Source organism: Mesoplodon densirostris, chromosome 1 (genome assembly GCF_025265405.1).
Source record: "Mesoplodon densirostris isolate mMesDen1 chromosome 1, mMesDen1 primary haplotype, whole genome shotgun sequence".
Taxonomy (NCBI): Eukaryota; Metazoa; Chordata; class Mammalia; order Artiodactyla; family Ziphiidae; genus Mesoplodon; species Mesoplodon densirostris.
In genome coordinates, this window is record NC_082661.1 from 117,646,663 (window position 1) to 117,667,302 (window position 20,640).

General features: G+C 36.5%; 1 protein-coding gene across 2 annotated transcripts in view; it reads left to right on the forward strand.

The window, feature by feature from the left end:
• Nucleotides 1-6,688: 6,688 nt before the first annotated feature.
• Nucleotides 6,689-20,640, forward strand: part of LOC132496124 (zinc finger protein 33B) — a 44,534-nt gene continuing 30,582 nt past the window's right edge. For both annotated transcript variants that reach the window (XM_060108325.1, XM_060108334.1), the window contains exons 1-2: nt 6,689-6,801; nt 7,894-8,029. In XM_060108325.1, coding sequence (XP_059964308.1) covers nt 8,015-8,029 — 15 coding nt within the window. In that variant the 5' untranslated portion in view covers nt 6,689-6,801; nt 7,894-8,014. The remainder of the gene's footprint in view (nt 6,802-7,893; nt 8,030-20,640) is intronic.

Here is a 20,640-nt window from a genome sequence, read left to right on the forward strand (position 1 = left end):
GTTCTATTTCTGTGAAAATGCCATTGGAATTTTGATAAGGATTGCATTAAATCTGTAGATTGCTTTGGGTAGCATGGACGTTTAACAATATTGATTCTCCAATGCATGATGATGCAATGTCTTGCCGCTTAGTTCTGCCTTTTTCAAATTCTTTCATTAATGTCTTATATGGTATTATGGATATTGTTAATCTGAACTTATGTGTGCATCATTTGAGGTGAAACAAATAACTAATTGGATATTCTAATTCAATTATTTCCCATGTCCTTGAGAATGAGATTTTCCAGTGTGGAAGAAAGGAGATACAGATGTCACAGAAGAGGTTAAGTAAAACCTTACAGTTCTCAGTTTGAATTGGATGTATCTGCATAAACTATGAGAATATTTTTTCATATATGTAATTACGTGTCTAGGACTTTATCCATTTCTTCTAGGTTATCCAACACACTGGCATATAATTGTTCATAGTAGTCTCTTACACTTCTCTGTATTTCTGTAATGTCAGTTACTTCATTTTTTATTTCATTTATGAGTCCTCTCTTTTTTTCTTAGTGAGTCTAGCTAAAGGTTTGTCAGTTTTGTTTATGTTTTCAAAATAAACTTAGATTTTTGAAATCTAAGATTTGTTTTCTTCTATTTTTTGTGGTCTCTCATTTGTTTCAGCTCTGACTTTTGTTATTTCTTTCCTTCTGCTAACTTTGGGCTTAACTTTTTCTAGTTCCTTGAGATGTAAAGTTAGGTGGTTTGTTTGAACTCTTTCTAAATTCATAATATATGCATTTATTGCTGTAAAATTCCCTCTCAGAACTGGTTTTGAAGCATCCCAGAGGTTTTGGTTTGTTGTGTTTCCATTTCATTTGTTTCAATATATTTTTTGATTTCCGTTTGCTTTTTTTAATCCATTGGTTGTTCAGAGTGTGCTGTTTAATTCAATTTATTTTTAGATTTTGCAGCTTTCTTCTTGTTGTTGATTCCTAGCTTCATACCATTGTGGTAAAAAAAAATACTTGATACGATTTCAGTATTCTTAAATGTGTTAAGACTTGTTATGTGGCCTTTCATATGATCTCTTGTGGAGAAAATCTGTGTGCACTTGAGAAGAATATGTATTCTGCTGTTGAATGGAATGTTCTATAAATATCTGTTAAGTTCATTTGGTCTAATGTATGGTTCAAGTCCAACTTTTCATCTTTATTATCTGTCTAGATGATCTAGCCTTGTTGAAAACAGGGTATTGAAGTCCCCTACTATTATTGCATTGTTATGTATTTCTTCCTTCAGATTTGTTAGTATTTGCTTAATATATTTAGGTGTTCTGATGTTGGGTGCATATATATTTGCAATTGTATCTTCTTGGTGAATTGACCCCTTTATCATTATGTAATTACCTTCTTTGCCTTGTTACCATTTTTGGCTTGTATGGCTATCCCTGCTTTCTTTTGCTCTCAACCTGCACAGAATTTATTTTTCCATTCCTTCACTTTGAGACCATATGTCCTTAAAGCTGATGTGAGTCTTTTGTAGGCTGCATATAATTGGGTCTTGTTTTTCTTATCAATCCAGCCACTCTGCCTTTTGATTGGTGAAATCAGTTCATCTACATTTAGAGCTATTATTGGTATGTAAGGAATTACTGAAATCATCTTATTAATTGCTTTCTGCTTGTTTTGTATTTCCACATATTCTTTTCCCCTATTCTTGCCTAACTTTGTAAATTTGTGATTTTCTGTGGTGGTATCCTCTGTTTCCCATTTCTTCTTTTCTTTTGTGAATTTATTCTAGGTTTTTACATTGTGGTTAACATGAGGCTCACATGAAATATCTCATAGATAATAAAGTCCATTTATAGCTGATAGTAACTTAACTTTGCCTACAAAAGCTTCATACTTTTACTCCCCCTTTTATATTTTTGATATCACTTTTTACCTCTTTATATTATATATTCATTAGCACATAATAGCTATAATTATTTTTCATACTCCTTTCTTTTAAGCTTTATACTTTAGGTAAGTGGTTAACACACCATTCTTTTATAGAATTAGAGTTTTCTAAGTCTAATTGTATATTTATTTTCACCAATGTGTGTATACTTTATGTTTTCATGTTTCTGGTTAGTGTCTTTTCATTTCAGCTTGAAGAACTTCTTTCAGCAATTCTTCTAGGCATGTCTAGTGGTGATGAAACCCCTCAGCTTTCATTTGTCTGGGAAAGTATTTCTCCTTCATATCTGAAGCATAACTTTGCTGGTTAGAATTCTTGGCTGGAGTATTTTTTCTTTCAATCCTGTGAATACAACATTCCATTCTCTCCTGGTCTGTAGAATTTCTACTGAGAAATTTGCTGGTAGCCTAATGGGGGTTCCTGGATAGGTTTGAATCTTTTTTTTTCCTCTGGCTGCTATTTGCATTCTTTCTTTATCTTTGAATTTGACAGTTTCATTATAATGTGTCTTGGAGAAGATCTTTCTGAATTGAGAGAATAGTGTGAACTATTAGCTCATGATCTTGTATGTCCATATCTCTCCCCAGGTTTGGGAAGTTCTCAGCTATTATTTCTTTAAATTTTCATTCCCCTTTTCCCTCTCTTTTCCTTCTGGAACCCAAGTTATTCTGATACTTGTACATTTGTAGAGTCCCATCAATAATGTAGGCTTACTTCCATTTTTTTCCTTTTTTCTCTTGTGATTGGGTTATTTCAAAGTTCCTATTATGTAGCTCACTTAGGCTATCTTACATTTGATCTACTCTGATGTAGATACTCTCTATTGCATTTTCATTTTATTCATTAACTTCTTCAGCTCCAGAATTTCTGTTTTGTTTTCTTAAAGATTTCTATCTCTGTGGTAAATATTTCATTTGGTTATGATTTTTTTTCTGATATCATTGGATTGGCTTTCTGAGTTTTCTTGTAGCTTTTTGAGTTTATTCAAAACAGCTCTTTTGAGTTCTTTGTCAGCTCAATCACAAAATTCTGTGCTTTTGAGCCTGGTGTTTGGAGAATTATTGCTATCTTTTGGTGATGACATGTTTCCTTGATTTTTCATGTTCCTTGTAGTTTTGCATTGCTGCTTTCACATTTGAAGTAGCAGGCACCTTCTAAATTCTTTACTATTTGTCTTCAGGTGAGTTATACTGTACCTTTGAGCTCAGAGTTTTTTTATATATCAGGGATTTTTTTTCCCCTGCCTTTGTATGGTTACATCTTCTCCACTCTTCTTACCCTCTTGTGGAAGGATTCTTAAGTTTTTATGTCTCTTCTGAATTTTATCAGTCACCAAGCTGGCTACTACAAACCTCTTTTTTCTAGAAGATGGCACTATACGTCAAGTTTGTGGTTTTTTCCTCGCTCAAAGATCCTGGTCTTGGGACTTCCCTGGTGGCGCAGTGATTAAGAATCCGCTTGCCAGTGCAGGGGACATGGGTTCGATCTGGGAAGATCCCACATGCCACAGAGCAGCTTAGCCTGTGTGCCACAACTGCTGAGCCTGCACTCTAGAGCCTGTGAGCCACAACTCCTGAGCCCCGCATGCCGCAATTACTGAAGCCCATGTGCCTAGAGCCCGTGTTCTGCAACAAGAGAAGCCACTGCAATAAGAAGCCCACGCACCGCAACAAAGAGTAGCCCCTGCTCTCCACAACTAGAGAAAGCCCATGCACAGCAATGAAGACCCAACTCAGCCAAAAAATTAAAAAAAAAAAAAAAGATCCTGGTCTGTTTTCCTGATAGCACTCTGTTTACTGGACTTACTTTTGCCATTGTTCTTGGGAGCACGCACAAGGAGCTGGCTGCAGAGTGGTGGGAAGTGTGTTTTAGCACTTGAGGCATTGGTGGTGCCTGTGGACCCAGTGGGGAGATCCTCACTGAGCTACACCCACAAGCTCACGGGTGGACTTCCTGCTGAAATCTTTTTTTTTTTTTGTGGTGCGCGGGCCTCTCACTGTTGTGGCCTCTCCCATTGCGGAGCACAGGCTCCAGATGCGCAGGCTCAGTGGCCATGGCTCACGGGCCCAGCCGCTCCGCAGCATGTGGGATCTTCCCAGACCGGGGCACGAACCCATGTCCCCTGCATCGGCAGGCGGACTCTCAACCACTGCGCCACCAGGGAAGCCCCTGCTGAAATCTTGAGCACAGTCACAGGAACCACATCCATTAATGCCCTTTGATATTCTTATTTGGCTCTTTCCTGATATAATCCCTTCCCCCAGTCATGGAGTTCCTACTGGGATTTTATTTGAGATTGCTATGAATTTGTACATCAGCATAGAGAGAACTGATATTTTTATGACATTGAGACTTCCTATCCAGGAATTTGTTATACCCCTCATTATACTTTATAGTTTTTGTAAAGATTTTTGTATTTTTCATGTTTTATTAGGTATACCTTTAAAATAATTTAATTTTCTGAAATTTTTTATATTGAACTTGTATCGAATTTCTAAAACTCTTATTTTGGATACTTTTATTTGAATTTTCTGTGTATATGATTGTTTTACTATATTACTCTAAGAACTTTAGAAAAATGCTGAATAAAGTTGGAGATAGCAGGCATCCTTATTTTTGTCCTACTTTTAAGTTGAACACTGTCCATATTAACTGTAATATTTGTTGTAGGTATTTGTAAAAATACTTTTTCAAAAAGGCAAACATATAGGCATGAAGAATACATAGTAGTTGGCAGAAGTTAAGAGTGCTGAGAGGTTTTTATTTCAAAAAGGTATGAAGCAGTTTGGGGGGGCAGTAATGAAACAGTTCTGTATTTTGACTGAAGTGGTGGTTACACAGATCTATGCAGGTGTCAGAACTCATAAAACTGTACCAGCTAAAATGAACTTCTGTGTATATATATAAATTTTAAATTAAAAAATTTAAATCTCAGTAAATGATATCTTACGTTTCTACATAAACATTTTCATTTTTTTCAATTCTCATAATCAACTTTTTCAAACACGTATTATTCATTTGAATTTTCTTTCTTTTTTTTTTTTTTGTGGTATGCGGGCCTCTCACTGTTGTGGCCTCCCCCGTTGCGGAGCACAGGCTCCGGATGCGCAGGCTCCGGATGCGCAGGCCCAGCGGCTATGGCTCACGGGCCCAGCCGCTCCGCGGCATATGGGATCCTCCCAGACCGGGGCACGAACCCGTATCCCCTGCATCGGCAGGCGGACTCTCAACCACTGCGCCACCAGGGAGGCCCTGAATTTTCTTTTTTTATTATATTGCTGCTTAGCTCTGTAGCCCATTTTAAGTTTTTTCTTTCTATTGATTTAAAGATCTTATTAAGTAATACATCTTTTCTTTTATATAGTAAAAATATAATTTCCTGGCTTCTTTGCTTTTAACATCTTTTAAAAACTAGAACTGAGTTGTTTGCTATTTTTTATAATAAAATGTACCACATTAAATTTATGGGTTTCTTTGTGTCACAACTTCTCATCTCAATTTATTTTCTTTTACTAACTTAGTGGTTTACTTTAAACATTTCAAACCTTGAATCCATGTGAACTGAATCACATGTGATCTGTGGATATAAACTTTATTCCCAATTGTTGGGAATGACTTGATGCTTGGAATACTTCATTCTTTCCCTCATTGTTTTGAAATGCTACGTTTATTATACTACATTTAAAAAACATTCTTAATCATGGACGTTGTATTATCATGAAGCAGGTGCCAAACTATTTTAATAATTGAGCAACTATTATACGTATTGATATTTCTTTTTTTTTTTTTTTTTTTTTTTTTTTGCGGTATGCGGGCCTCTCACTGTTGTGGCCTCTCCCGTTGCGGAGCACAGGCTCCGGACGCGCAGGCCCAGCGGCCATGGCTCACGGGCCCAGCCGCTCCGCGGCATATGGGATCCTCCCAGACCGGGGCACGAACCCGTATCCCCTGCATCGGCAGGCGGACTCTCAACCACTGCGCCACCAGGGAGGCCCCGTATTGATATTTCTTAGGCAATTTTCTCCTTTTTGAAATGCTTTCTGGCTGTTAATTTAGATTTATTTTTATTCCAGATGAAGTTGAGAATGCTTTTGTAAAGTACACAATACTTTAAAAAGTCAAGGAGAAAAAAGTACATGCAAAAATTTGTTGAGATTCTTATTCGAATTTTGTCCAAAATTTTTGAATCTTTTATGAAAGGGTATATCTCCCTTTATTCAAGTAATTTTAATGTCACAAATGAAAGAATGTTTATATAAATGACTGTTTTCTTTTGGATTGTGTCTTATTTATCTACAATTTTCATTTATTGCTTTCATGATTTTACACTGGCTTTCTTGTCCGCCCCTCCTCCGGTTTTTAATTCCTGAACAAATCGCTGATGATGGCGCATATTATTCTTTTATTAATGGGGTCTATTTCCCAGTATTAAAAAAAAAGTGAAATTGACATACAGGTTCCGTTTCCTTTACAGCTCTGTGTGTAAATTAGCATTCTGGCTGCACAGAGAACTCAACTGTAATCCGTAACTTTTGGGGGAGTCCCTGACCGGCTTAAAGTTTAGGGAACTTAAAGCTCCAAACTTCCCACTGCCAGGTAAGGCTGCACTCTCAGCCAATCCCGAACCGCCAGTCGCGGAGGCTCAAGGGAAACAGGCTCAAGTTCTGACGTTCGGCGCAGACTGTCGGGCCCTGCGTGCGGGCCATCTGCGCATGCCTAGAGCCACCTTTGTGCACTTCCGCCTCTGTGCACTGCAGCCTTTACTTCTGTTTTCCTCAGGCCTTGCGTGGGAAGCGGTTCCGGGGCTGGCGAGTCTGTGCGCTCTTCTAGGGCCAGTGCTACACGACGAGGGAGAGGCGGGTGAGCCCGGGAGGGTTGGGTGAGGGCCGACGGGAGCCCTCGGTTTGGAGGGCGGGAGGGAGAAGGTCGGTGCCCGGTGGTGGAGAGGAGCTCCGCGGACCCCCGGGACGACGGGAAGCTGGCGTCTCAGTCAGGGAAAGGAGCCAAAGCCCCTCCTTGACTAGCCCCAGCACTGAGCGGGCGCGGCTCTCTGAGAGGCCCCCTTTTTGAGGGCGCAGGAGGAGGGTTTAATACGCATGCGTGACGGGTGCAGCGAGCCCCCCGGGGTAGGTGGGCGGTGCTGCGGGGAGAGCGCGCGAGGCTGAGTAATACAATAGTTAGCTTTGTACACATACCCATGCCCGTGGTTCTCCATTTATGCTTTTTGGATTCCGAACTGCTCTTCAGTCATGTCCATCACTTCATCTTGATATACGTTGTCTCTCTGTTCTGCCTGCCCTAGCGTTCAGGAAGGATCTTCAAGAATTTTCCGGTTTTTGTATCATGTTATAGAATTTCTTTTTTTGTTTGTTTGTTTCTGAAGATTAGTGCCTTGTTCAGATCAGTTAGTGGCGAAGACTAAAAGATCCGACTCCTAAGCCAGTACTGTTTACTTTTCCATATAACTAAAAGCAAGTTTTTTATGAAAGATCCTTTTGAGAAACAGCAACAAAGATAAATTAAAACACGGGTCTTTCCTTAAAGCACTGATTTTTATAGCTTTCTGTGGAGTCAGTAACCATAGGTTTAGTAATATTAGTGGGGAAATTGATAAACACCTTAGTTTTGAGTTTTATTATTTTTCTTTACTCTTGAGTGTTTTTTTTTTTTAACAACAGCTTTGGTGAAGAGTTACTTTTACTTCATAATGTGTTTTTTAATTCGTTTTAACCAATTTTATCATTTAAACTTTTTTTGTGAACACCAGGGGAGATTTAAACTGTTAAAATATCCTTAGAAGGTAAATACCTAACTCTGAACAATTTTATACCCAAGAGCTACCTGACTATATTAGAGTCATATTAGGTAGGTGGTCTTCCACCATCTGTCTCTCTGACTCTTCTAAAGGTCAAAGGGACATTAAGGTTTTTCCTTATCTAGTGGTGTGTTTAGCTTTATAGGGAAGGAGAATTCAGGAGCTGCCACACAGGCCAGATCTTTCATGACCCCAGTCCTCTTCTTCTAACCCAGCGTATCTTGAGAGTTGTCTACATTTTTCCAAGAACAGCAGAAAATGAATAAATCCCAGGTAAGTTTGTTCATTCATTCCTTTATTTAACCGTGGATTTTGTGAGATTTGTAAGAGTCCATATGTTAAGATGGAAAATTAGTTATAGATAAAAATCAAACTTAATAGAAAATATAAAGTTCACAGTTCTGCAGGACCAAATTGGCTTACAGATATATACTGATCATTATATAATGTATAGTTTCTAAGTTAACTTCTAAGTTGACCTGCAGATACGTTTCTGATGACCATGGCAGAAAGGGAGACACTGTATCTTGGATACAGACAGTTTCCTTTCAAGGCATAAAGACATATTTTATTACTGGAAGATATCCTTCTTGGTGTTAACGTAGGGACACATAATGAGTCACCTTCCAGGGACTCACATAGTGAGTAACCTTCCCTGAAATGAGTGCCTCAAACCATTCCTTACTGGGAGTAAAAGGGTCCAAGAGAGGGTTCAAATAATCAATTTTATGATAGTCTTACTAATTTTGGTATACAACTTAGTGTGTTTAGATGAATAAATGGCCTGCACACCTATTACAAAATTACTTTATCTTAGCCCAGCTGTGTGTACAAGTTCTGCAGCAGATGGTTCAAAGTTAAATTCTCTGGTAAATGTTTTCTGAGCCTCTCAGTCAGATTTCATCCCATAGCATTCTGTCTTGGTTCTTCTCCACTTCAGAATCTATTCAGGTCACCAGTGACTTAATTGTAGTTGCCTTCCTTGAACAACTGCTACATTACCCTACTGACTGCTCTCTCCTGGAAAGTCTCCTTTGTCTACTTCTGATACCACTCTTCTCATGGCTTTTTCCTGGCGTCTTCCTCATTATGCCCCATAGTTCAGTTCCGAGTCTAGTTCCAAGTTTTACTAGTCTTCTAATTTTACCCCTGTATGTACATTGGAAAAATATATAGTTAGCTGAACAATACTGTATATTGTTTTGGGTGCTTTTAAAAAATATGTAAATTATTTTAACGTATGTATGATACACATTTTTCTCCCAATTCACTAATAATTTGAGATCTATCCATATGTAGTTTATTTTATTCCTTTTAAAGTTATATTTTCCCATTCTAGGTATTTTATTGGTAGACATTTAGATGATTTCCATTTTTCAGTAATATGAACAGTGCTGCTATGAATATCCGTGTCATTCTCTCCGCACAAATACAAGTGTATCTCTAGACTCTAGAGCAGTGCTTCTCAAAGTGAGACTCTTGGCCAGAAGCAGCAGCAGCACCTGGAAACTTGTTTGAAATGCAGATTCTCATGCTCTATCTCAAACGTAGTGGAAAAGGAATTCAGGGGTGGGGCTCAGCAGTCTGTTTTAACAAGGTGTTCATGTGATGCTGATACCTGCTGAGTTTAAGAATCACTGCTCTAGTGTTCTGTGATTAATATTTTTGAGTTATAGGATATGAGGATTTCTAATTTTTCTATGTACCTTGTTATTCTTTAGCAGACTACTTTTCTTCCCTCCTCACCAGATATAAAAGTTATTTCCTCAGTAATGGGTGAAAAACTTCACTGTTTAATTTTGTGACTGATTACTGAGGTTGTGCAGTTTTCATAAATTTATGGCTTTTCAGGTTGTTTTCTTCCACTGAGTTTTGTAAGCTTTCCGTATGTATTCTAAATATAATCTTTCGTTATAATTGTTACTAATTATCTTTTCTCAGTATGATTTTTGTCTTTTAATTTAATGGTATATTTTCTATAACTTTTATGTTGTGATACAATCCTCCTGTGCTTTCTATTTATTTTTGGCTGCATTGGGTCTCTGTTGCAACGCGCGGTCTTTCTCTAGTTGCAGCAAGCAGGGGCAACTCTTTGTTGAGGTGTGCAGGCTTCTCTCAGTGGTGGCTTCTCTTGTTGCAGAGCAGGGATTCTAGGCACACGGACTTCAGTAGTTGTGGCTCGCAGGCTCTAGAGTTCAGGCTGTGTAGCTGTGGCTCATGGGCTTAGCTGCTCCACACCGTGTGAGATCTTCCAGGACCAGGGCCCGAACCTGTGTCCCCTGCATTGGCAGGCGGACTCTTTTTTTAAAAAATTAATTAATTAATTAATTAATTATTGTCTGCATTGGGTCTTCGTTGCTGCACGAGGGTTTTCTCAAGTTGCAGCGAGCGGGGGCTACTCTTCGTTGTGGTGCATGGGCTTCTCATTGCGGTGGCTTCTCCTGTGGAGCACGGGCCCTAGGTGCACGTGTTTCAGTAGCTGTGGCACACGGAGTCAGTAGTTGTGGCTCGCAGGCTCTAGAGCACAGCCTCAGTAGTTGTAGCACACGGGCTTAGTTGCTCCGTGACATGTGGGATCTTCCTGGACCAGGACTCGAACCCATGTCCCCTGCTTTGGCAGGCGGATTCTTAAGCCCTGTGCCACCAGGGAAGTCCCTGCTTTCTATTTTTCATTCTGTTTTCCTTACCCCAAGGGCCTAATGAAATTTTTCTTTATTTTGTCTAAAAATACCAAGCATGTTTTTAAAAAAAATATATAGTATCTTAATCCATCTGGAGTTTAAAAAATATATATGTGTTTGTGTGTGTGTGTGTGTATATATATATATATATATATATATATATATATATGTAATGTGATTAAAGGACCTAATTTTGTTTTGTCTGTCTGTGAAGAATAAGCACAATAAAAGGATAACACTTCTTGACCAAGCACCAACAAAACAGATTTGAGTGGGAGTGCCTGCCATATTTCTTCATTATGCATGCTGCTGGCTTGGACTGGGTAGATTTTGTCATGTTCACAAAGTATTCACTGAGTCTTATAAAGAATGAGAGTTGAGTTTTTCCAAATGCTTTCTTAACATTTTATGGGGGATATTTCCACATTTCTTAATAACTAATCTTTGTGTTCTGAAACAAGGCCCACTAGGTCAAGAAACATTATTCTTTTAATGATGTGTATAATTCTGTTCATCAGTATTTTTTCCATAAACTTGTCTATAGTATTATTATTTTTAAAATGTTTAATATGTTGCTTTTTATTTCTAACAGTTTTTCATTTGTGACTAATTTTTATTACAGATATGTATGTATTAGTCTTTCAAGGAACCAGCTTTTGGCTTCATTGATCTATAATTTTCATTAACTTCTACTTTTACCTTTATTCCTTGCTTCAACTGTCTTAGGTTATAGGCTATTTTTTTCCAACTTTTTGTTGAAGATGAGTTTATTTTAAAGCTTTTAAGTGTATGCATTTAAAGATGTAATTACCCCCTGTGTACCACTTTAACTTCAAAATCCAAGTATCAATATGTAGTGCTTTTTTTTTTTATATGCAGGCTTCTGTTTCTATTCTCATGCCTTCTTTGATCAATAAATTAAAGTGTATCTTAGTTTTTAATAAATCTTATTTGTATATGTATAGCAGGTTTATAGAAAAGTCACAGATCTTAACTATAGAACTCAATGAATTATTACAAATCCATTGCCCATGTAACTAACACATAGGTCAAAACAGATATTACTAGCACTCCTGAAGCTTCCCTTGTGCCCCTCTCACCATCCCAATACCTCCCTGGTGATTCATTTACATATAATCTGTGGCTTTAGTGGAGAAGTTCAGTAGTGAAGTGACAGAGACCAGTGGGCCCTCAAAGCCTAAAATATTTACTATCTGACTGTTTACAAAGAAAAGTTTGCCAATCTCTAGATGAGTTTATTAAGTTTGTTAGTGTAGGTGTTATTTGTATCCTGTTTAAAATTAATTTTCCTACTCCAAAGTCGTGAGGTTAATCTCCTTTGTTATTTTAAAAATATTTATTGTTTTGGCTTTCACATTTATGCCTCTTTTAATGGAATTGATGTTCACTTTTGTATGTGGAAGAGATCAGGTTACTTTTTTCCCCATGCAATTTATCTATAATCATTTTTGAAAAATGATTTAACCCACTGTTTTGTATCTTAAAAACTGTGTAAAAAGAAAATTCTCTGTGTGATGTCAGATCTTTGAAGTTTGTTGAAATCTGCTTTGTATCCCAGACTGTGGTCAATTTTGGTACAAAAGGTCTGTGTAAACTTGAAAAGTATATATATTCTGCAATTTAGGGTGCATTTTTTCATTTATCTTTAGCTGCTTTTAAGATTTTCCATTTATCTTCAGTCTTTCTCATAGTTTTCATCCATGATCCATCTTGCCATCTTTTTTTCCTTCATTATTTTAACCACAGATTAAAACAATTGTTAAATCTGTGTCAGGTAATTCCAACACCTGAAACTCCCATGTATCTAACTTAAGCTTGAGTTTTTGGAAAAAATATACTAAGTTATTCATTCAGCAAATATTTTTTGAACTTTAGTTCAAAATTATAGACTGTTTTTAGGTGTTTGGAAAACATAGTGGGAACAAAATAATCTGCTTTACTGAAACCTAGTTGGAATCTGGAGTGTTCTGGTTGGACATGCTGAATTACTCTCTTAATAGACTGGTGTGAATTGAGATTGCCGAAGTTTTATTTACAATTTTGTATCAGAATTAAATATGACCTGTTCTTGACAAATATTTTGTTTTGGTATTAAGTATGTGATAGTTATGTATTTTCCTATGGTATGGGCTGTTTAAATTACAACATGGGTTGTCATTTTATTTATTGCTGGCTAGACTTTTAATTCTAAAAACATCTGGCACTGGTGGGTTTTTTATGGTAGATCTTTAAGATCTTTAGTTGATTTTTTTAAAAATAAATTTATTGATTTATATTTTTTTATTTTATTTTTGGCTGTGTTGGGTCTTCGTTGCTATGCGCGGGCTTTCTCTAGTTGCGGTGAGCGGGGGCTACTCTTCGTTGTGGTGTGCGGGCTTCTCATTGTCATGGTCTCTCTTATTGCAGAGCATGGGCTCTAGGCGCGCAGGCCTCAGTAGTTGTGGCACGTGGGCTCAGTAGTTGTGGCTTGTGGGCTCTAGAGCTCAGGCTCAGTAGTTGTGGCACACAGGCTTAGTTGCTCCACGGCATGTGGGATTTTCCCAGGCCAGGGCTCAAACCCATGTCCCTTGAATTGGCAGGCGGATTCTTAACTACTGCGCCGCCAGGGAAGCCCTTCAATTGATTATTAAATCATATTTTTGGCTTTTGATCTTTAGACTAATTTTCCATCTATTTCTAAATCAATTTTGGTAGTTTATTAAAGTTTCTAAAGAAAACATCTATTTCCTCTGGGATTTCATATAACATTTTCTTTTGTTTTCCTACCTCCTGTATTTTCATGGATATGTGAGTGTGTCTTAATCATAGTATCTTTATACTTAACAGTAGTTTTTTTCCTTATGTTATTGGCTTTTATGATATCTGGTGCCAAAAAGAAAATTACCCAAATTACAGTAGGTCCCCTACATACGAACCTTGAAGTTGCGAACTTTCAAAGATGCAAATGTGTGTTCTCATGTCCAGTCATGTAAGTTAGTTCACATGTCTAACTTACATTGTCACATGTAGCTTGCCCTCCGTCTCCTATTGCTGACTATCCTTCAGCTCTACTATTTCCCACCTCCTCTCCCTCCTCCAGTCAGTAACTCTTCTTGCCTGTTCACTCAGTGCCAGCCCCTGGATGGCAGCTGTTGTACTGTACTACTGTACTTTTCAAGGGACTGTACTGTAAGATGAAAAATGGTTTCTTTATTTTTTGTGTTTGTTTTTTATGTATTATTTGTGTGAAAAGTATTATAAGCCTATTACAGTACAGTACTATATAGCCGATTGTGTTAGTTGGGTACCTAGGCTATCTTTGTTGGACTTACAAACAAATTGGACTTACGAATGTGCTCTCAGAACAGAACTCGTTCATATGTAGGGGACTTAGTGTATTTCTCTCCTTGGAGAATCATTTTTGCTCATTTAATTCTTTTGGCCCTCAGTGTTACCTTATCTCATGTAAATATAGCCAAACCTACTTTTATTTTACTTATATTTTCTGCAGCATGTTTGATTTTTTGCCCATCATTTTTTTTGTTTGTTTGTTTGTTTGTTTGTTTTAGAGGTACGCGGGCCTCTCACTGCTGTGGCCTCTTCCGTCGCGGAGCACAGGCTCTGGACGCACAGGCTCAGCGGCCATGGCTCACGGGCCCAGCCGCTCCGCGGCACGCGGGATCCTCCCGGACCGGGGCACGAACCCGCATTCCCTGCATTGGCAGGCGGACTCTCAACCACCGCGCCACCAGGGAAGCCCTTTGCCCATCATTTTATTTTCAAATTTTCATGTTCTTTTCTTACAAATAACCTGTGGCAGGTTTTGTTTTTCAAGTCAGGTATGTCTGTCACCGATAAGAAATTTAGCACATTCATATGCCATCTTATAGCTTAGTTGCTGTTTTTGCTATTTAGTTTAATATATATCTTAGTATGACATCATTGATATTTTTTATGTTCTTCATATTATATTTTTTGTCATACTTTCTGGTTCTTTATGCACTGCTAGTCACATTTATTTTCTTTTTTTTCTAATTTGGTAGATTGCTGCTTTTTGGTTCTGATTACCAACACATTAGTAACTGTTGTAATTGAATCTGTATTTCTTTATTAACATATGTATATTAAATAATACTTTCTCATCAAGATTTTTTGATTGTCCATTGCTCTTCTTTCATCCAAGCTAGAGAAGAACTTCAGAAAAATTTTTTATTTCCACGTCACTCCTAAAAAAGTGCCTTGATTTTTTTTGATATTTCATACTTTTTTGTTTCAGGCTATTCATTTCACGAACAGTATATCAGTTTTATTTCAGAGACTTTCAGTCAAACGGATGTTATAAATTCCAAAAAATATTTGTATTTTTTTCCTCAGTTCATTGAAGTAAAGTGTACATAACTTAAGTGTCAAACTTAAGTATCACATGAGATTCCCTGGTGCTCCAAGTTCCTCATTATTCTGACTTCTGTTATTGTTGATTTCTTTTGCTTCTATGTCTGGCTTTCACTCGATATAGTTTCTGTGAGATTCATTCCTTTTGCTAAGTATATCTATTTCTTTTTATTGCTGTATAGTATTCCACTATATGACTGTGCTACCGTTTATTTCTCCATTGTATTGGTGGGCATTTGGGCTCTCTCTAGGTTTTGGCTATTATAAACAAAACTGCTGTGAACATTTTCTACAGGCCTTTGGTTAAGAAAAACACACATGTTGGGTGTGTAACTAGGGGAGGAATTACTATATATAGCTTGAGAAGAAATTCCCAAATGTTTTTCCAACGTGTATATGTTTACTTATACTCCCACTAGCAAGGTATGAAGGTTTCAGTTACTTCATGTTCTTGCCAATAATCTCCATTTGGTGTTTTCTGACTTTTTCATTTTAGACATCTAAGTGTGTATTGTGGTATGTCATTGTGTTTATCATGTGAGAGTAAGATAGGGTGTAGGCAGTAGATAGGGGCATGAGGGAACTTCTGGATTTAAGGTAAAGTTTTGTTTCTTGACCTGGATTCTGGTTAAGTGGGTGTGTTCACTGTGAAAATTCATTGAGCCATTTGTACACTTAAGTACACTTGTGCATTGTTTTTGTATATATATTATACTTCAATAAAAATTACAAAAATCACAAAGAAAGAGGTGACAATGACAAATTAAGTTATCTAAAGAAATCTGAAGAATAACATTAAGCTAAAACCAGGAGTCAGAATAAGATTACTTATTTTATACATGGGGATTAGGTCAACAAATATAATTGTATCAACAAATATAATTATACCAATAAATATAATAATATCAAGAAATGTAATTGTACATATTTCAAGTGTACAATGTGATGATATGATATGCATATATATTGTGGGATGATAACCAGGATCAAGATAATTGACACATTGATCATCTCACATAGTTAACTCTTTTTTTGACGGTGAGAATGCTTGAGATATACTCTCAGCAAATTTCAAGTATACATCACTGTATAATTAATTATAGTCACCATACTGTACATTAGATCCTCTGAAGTTATAATAACTGAAATTTTATACCTTTTGACTTACATCATTCCATTTCCCCATTCCCCCAGCCCTTGGCAACCCCCAGCAACCCCCATTTCATTCTCTTTCTATGAAATTGGCTTTTATTGTTGTTTTTGTTGTTATTTTTAGATTCCACATATAAGTGCCACCAGTAGTATTTTTCTTTCATTGTCTGACTTACTTCACTTAGCATAAGTCCAGCCACATTGTTTCCAGTGGCAGAATTTCCTTCTTTTTGTCGCTGAATAATATTCCATTGTATATATCCATTACATTTTCATTATTCATTCATATGTTGATGGACCACTTAGGCTGTTTCCATGTTTTGGCTATTGTAAATAATGCTGCAATGGACATGAGGGTGCAGCTATCTCTTTGGGATAGTGATTTTGTTTCTTTTGGGTTTATACCCAGAGGTGGAATTGCTGGATCATATAGTAGTTCTATTTTAAATTTTTTGAGGAGCCACTATAGTGTCCTCCATAGTGGCTGCACCAGTTTACATTCCTACCAGCAGTGCACAAGGCTTCCCTTTTCTCTGCATCCTTGCCAGCATTTTGTTATTTCTTGTCTTTCTGATAATAGCCATTTTAAGGTGTGAGGTGATATCTCCTTGTGATTTTGTTTGCATTTGATGGTTAGTGATGTTGAACACCTGTTCATGTACCTGTTAGCCATTCATATGTCTTTGGAAAAATGCTTATTGAGGTCCTTTAACCATTTTTCAATTGGATTATTTGCTTTTTTGCTTTTGAGTTGTATGAGTTCTTTATAGATTTTGGATATTAACCCATTATCAGAAACATGTTTTGATATTTTCTCCCTTTCTGTAGGTTGCCTTTTCAGTTTCTTGATTGTTTCCTTTGCTGTGCAGAGGCTCCTACGTTTGATGTAGTTCTCCTAGTTTATTTTAGCTTTTGTTGCCTGTGCTTTTGGTGTCTTATCCAAGAATCATTGCCAAGAACCATGTCAAGGAGCTTCTTCCCTATGTTTTCTTCAGGGGTTTTATGGTATCAGGTCTTTTATGTATAAGTCTTTTATCTATTTCAAGTTAATTATTGTGAGTGGTGTAAGATCAGGGTCCAGTTTTATTCTTTTGCATGTGGATATCCAGTTTCCCCAACACCAGTTACTGCAGAGACTGTCCTTTCCCCCATTGTGTATTATTGGCACCCTGTCAAAAGTCAGTTGACTACATAAGTGTGGGTTTATGTCTGGGCTCATTGTTCTACTTGACCACAGCTATTTTTATCACAGATAAGTCTCCCTTTCCCTGAAATTAATATTCACTTAATGTAACTTAATTGGTTCTTTATTCATTCTTCCAGAAACCATTTATGAATATTTATTACATGTCCTATTGTGTGCCAGAGGCTGAGGATTTTAAGAAGAATGAGATATATATTTATAACTCCTTATAAGGAGAAACTCTTAGAATTATGTAGGGCATTAAAACAAACACATAATTTTTGTATTATTACAAGTCCTACAGTAGAGATGTAAACAAAATCCTGTTTTGTTTTCCTTAGGATATTTTTCTGGTCAAAAAAAAAAAAAGAAAAAGTGGGACTTTCAAGCTTAAGATAACTGTTTTTTACATTGAGTGATTTAACCTATTTTCATTTATTGTTGTTTGGTTTTAGTCCTTCCATCCACGGTATATTTATTTGTACTTTTTCTTGTTGGTTGTTCATTACATGTTTTATTTTATTCTGTTTTGTTTTTTCAACACTGAGCTTACAATGCAATATTCTGTTTTAACATAAGATGCCTAAATTTTATCATCTCTCTCCACCTTACCTCTTCGTAAACTTATGTTACTTTACTTCTCATTCAGTGTACTCTCCCTCTTCAGATATTTAAGGAATCTCAGCCTTGTTACTCATGATATGTATCTGCATCAACAGATAAGAAATTTTTATTTACATGTTCTTTATTAGCAGCATAAGAAATTGTCACAGCTTCATATCTTTTGTTTCAAAAGGTACAAATTATCCTGTTGCAAATTCCTACAGCTGCTGGCTGTCACTTTACTAGCATCTTGTTATTGCTGCTTTTATGAATTCATTCACCATTTCATATATGCCATTTTCCTTCTTGTTTGCATTCTGGTTTTTTTGGTTTTGTTTTTTGCTATGTCATGATTCAGTAAAGTGTGTAAGGTGTATTCATCATAACTGTATACTGCTTTTTAAAAAAAACACATGTATGTCCTAGTAACTACCAACTAGGTCAAGATATTTAATATTTCCACCACCCCTTCAGGTTCCTTTATGACCTTTCCAATCTTTAACAACTTCCCTTCCCTTATGTGGCACTGTTCTATCATTATTTGTTAATTTTGCCTGTTATGGAAACTTAGATGTATAGAATTAGTGTGTACACTTTTATATGAGGCTTTTTTCATTCAATATATGTTAGGTTCACCCATGTTGCTGCCTGTACCAGTAGTTTATTCCTTGTATTACTGCATAGTGTTCTACTACATGAAAATACTATAATTTACTTACCCATTCTCCTTTTGAAAGGCATTTTTTCTTTTTATATCTAGTAGCTTTTTAGTTATAAAATTTTGTATTTTTTTAGTTTTTACTCTAGATATTACAGTTTGTATTTGTGATGTTGTTATATGTAATGAATATTTATTTGGGTGTTCCTCCAGGATTCCTTAACTTAGCTCCTAAAACTCTAATAATATCCCTAAGAGCTGTAGGGGCATCTGTTCTTATAATACTTAGTTTTTGTTCCCAGTTCCTGAAGTAGCTCCAGAGAAATTAAGGTGGAATTGGTGTCTTTTGCTGTTCATAACAAGCTGCTTTCAACCACACCTGAGTTTGTGTTAATGAGGTAACTTTTGGAATGCCTCTAAGAATGAGGTATGGGTACCAGGAACACTAACCATGTGATTAGAGGGTTGGAACTCTCTGAGGAGGGGTGAGGGGCTGGAGGCTGAATTAGTTGCTAATGACCTGTGCTTTAATCAATCATGACTATATAATGAAACCTCCATAAAAATCCTTGAATTTATGGGATTCAGAGAGCTTCCAGGTTGTTGAACATGTGGAGGTACTGGGAGGGTGGCGAGCTCTGAGAAGGCATGGAAGTTCTGTATCCTTTTACCCATTCTTGCTTTGTGTATCTCTTCCTCTGGGTGTTCCTGAGTTGTATCCTTTTATAATAAACCATTAATCTAGTAAGTACATCATTTTTCTGTGTTCTGTGAGCCACTCTATCAAATTATTGACCCAGAAGAGGAGGGTGTAGGAACCTTGATTTATATCCATTGGTGAGATGTACAGGTGACAATCTGCATTTTCAGTTCGTGTCTGAAGTGGGAGTGGTGTTGTGGGACTGAGCCTGGGCTCTGACGCTATAGTGTCAGAGTTGAGTTAATTCCTTGGAGTGGGAAAAACTCCCACAAATTTGGTGACCTGAGTAGAGTAAAACAGAGGAATTGAGCTTTTCCTCTACAGTTTTCTTATTTTTTGCCTACTTTAATAGTGCTTTACCACTTGACAGACAATACAAGAATCTTAAAACAGTTTAAGTATCCTTTTACTAGTGTTTTGCTGTATTTTACTTTTGTGTTTGTCACAGATTCCAGAAGACGTTACTTGTTGCTTTAAAGTCCATTTTCAGTTTTATTGATTACTTCCTGAAGTTTTGTGCTTCCATCAGGTATCGTTTTCCATAACTGTAGTATTTCTCATCTGTGTATACTGTTGATAACTTTTTCAACCCTTATGTGGAAAATAAATTCATTTCAGAAGAATACTTTTGCTGGATTTGGAATTTTCTCATGGCGTTTTTCCTAGCTGCTTAAAATGACAATTCCATTTTTGTTTTCTTATTTGCAAATGGCCTATTCAGATTTTTACCCAGTGTCTTCTCATTTTCATAGTTTCTGTTGAAGGGTTTGCTGTCAGTTTAGTTACCAAGATGACTTGCCCTTTTTTTTCCTCGTTAATTTATAAAATGTCTTTCTTTATTAGGGATAGGACTTCTTTGTCAGGTATATGTATTCCAAATGCCTTCTCCCACTCTGTGTGTTGAGTATTTATTCTCTTTCTGTCTTTTGATAAGGGTAGGTTCTTAATATTATATAGTATTATTATATAATTTGTGTCCCGTTTAAGAAATCTTTGCCTATCCTGAGGTCATGAAGGTATTTCTTATGGCATTTTCTAAAATTTTTATTCTTTTACTTTTCAAGTTTAGATCTATATACCGTCTAAAATATATTTCTCTTTACACTTAAGGTAGCAATAAATGTTCATTATATCAGTAATTAAACTAGCATCATTTATTCAAATGATTGTCCTTCCATTACCCTTGTCATAAATCAAGTGATATATATGTGTGGGTCTGTTTTTGGACTCTTCTTCCATTCTGTTTATATGAAAATTCTTATGCTGGTATCACACTGTTTTAATTATGGTATATTGATAATTATACATGATAAATGATACTCTTTCTGGCTTAATTTTTTTTCAAGATTGTCGATTTTCACATATTTCAGAATTAGCTTGTCTGGGATTTTGTTTGAAATTGCTATGAATTTGTACATCAACATGGAGAAAATTAATATTTTTATAATATTATAATATTTTATAATATTGAGCCTGTCTGTCCAGGAATTTGTTACATCCCTCCATTTATTTGGG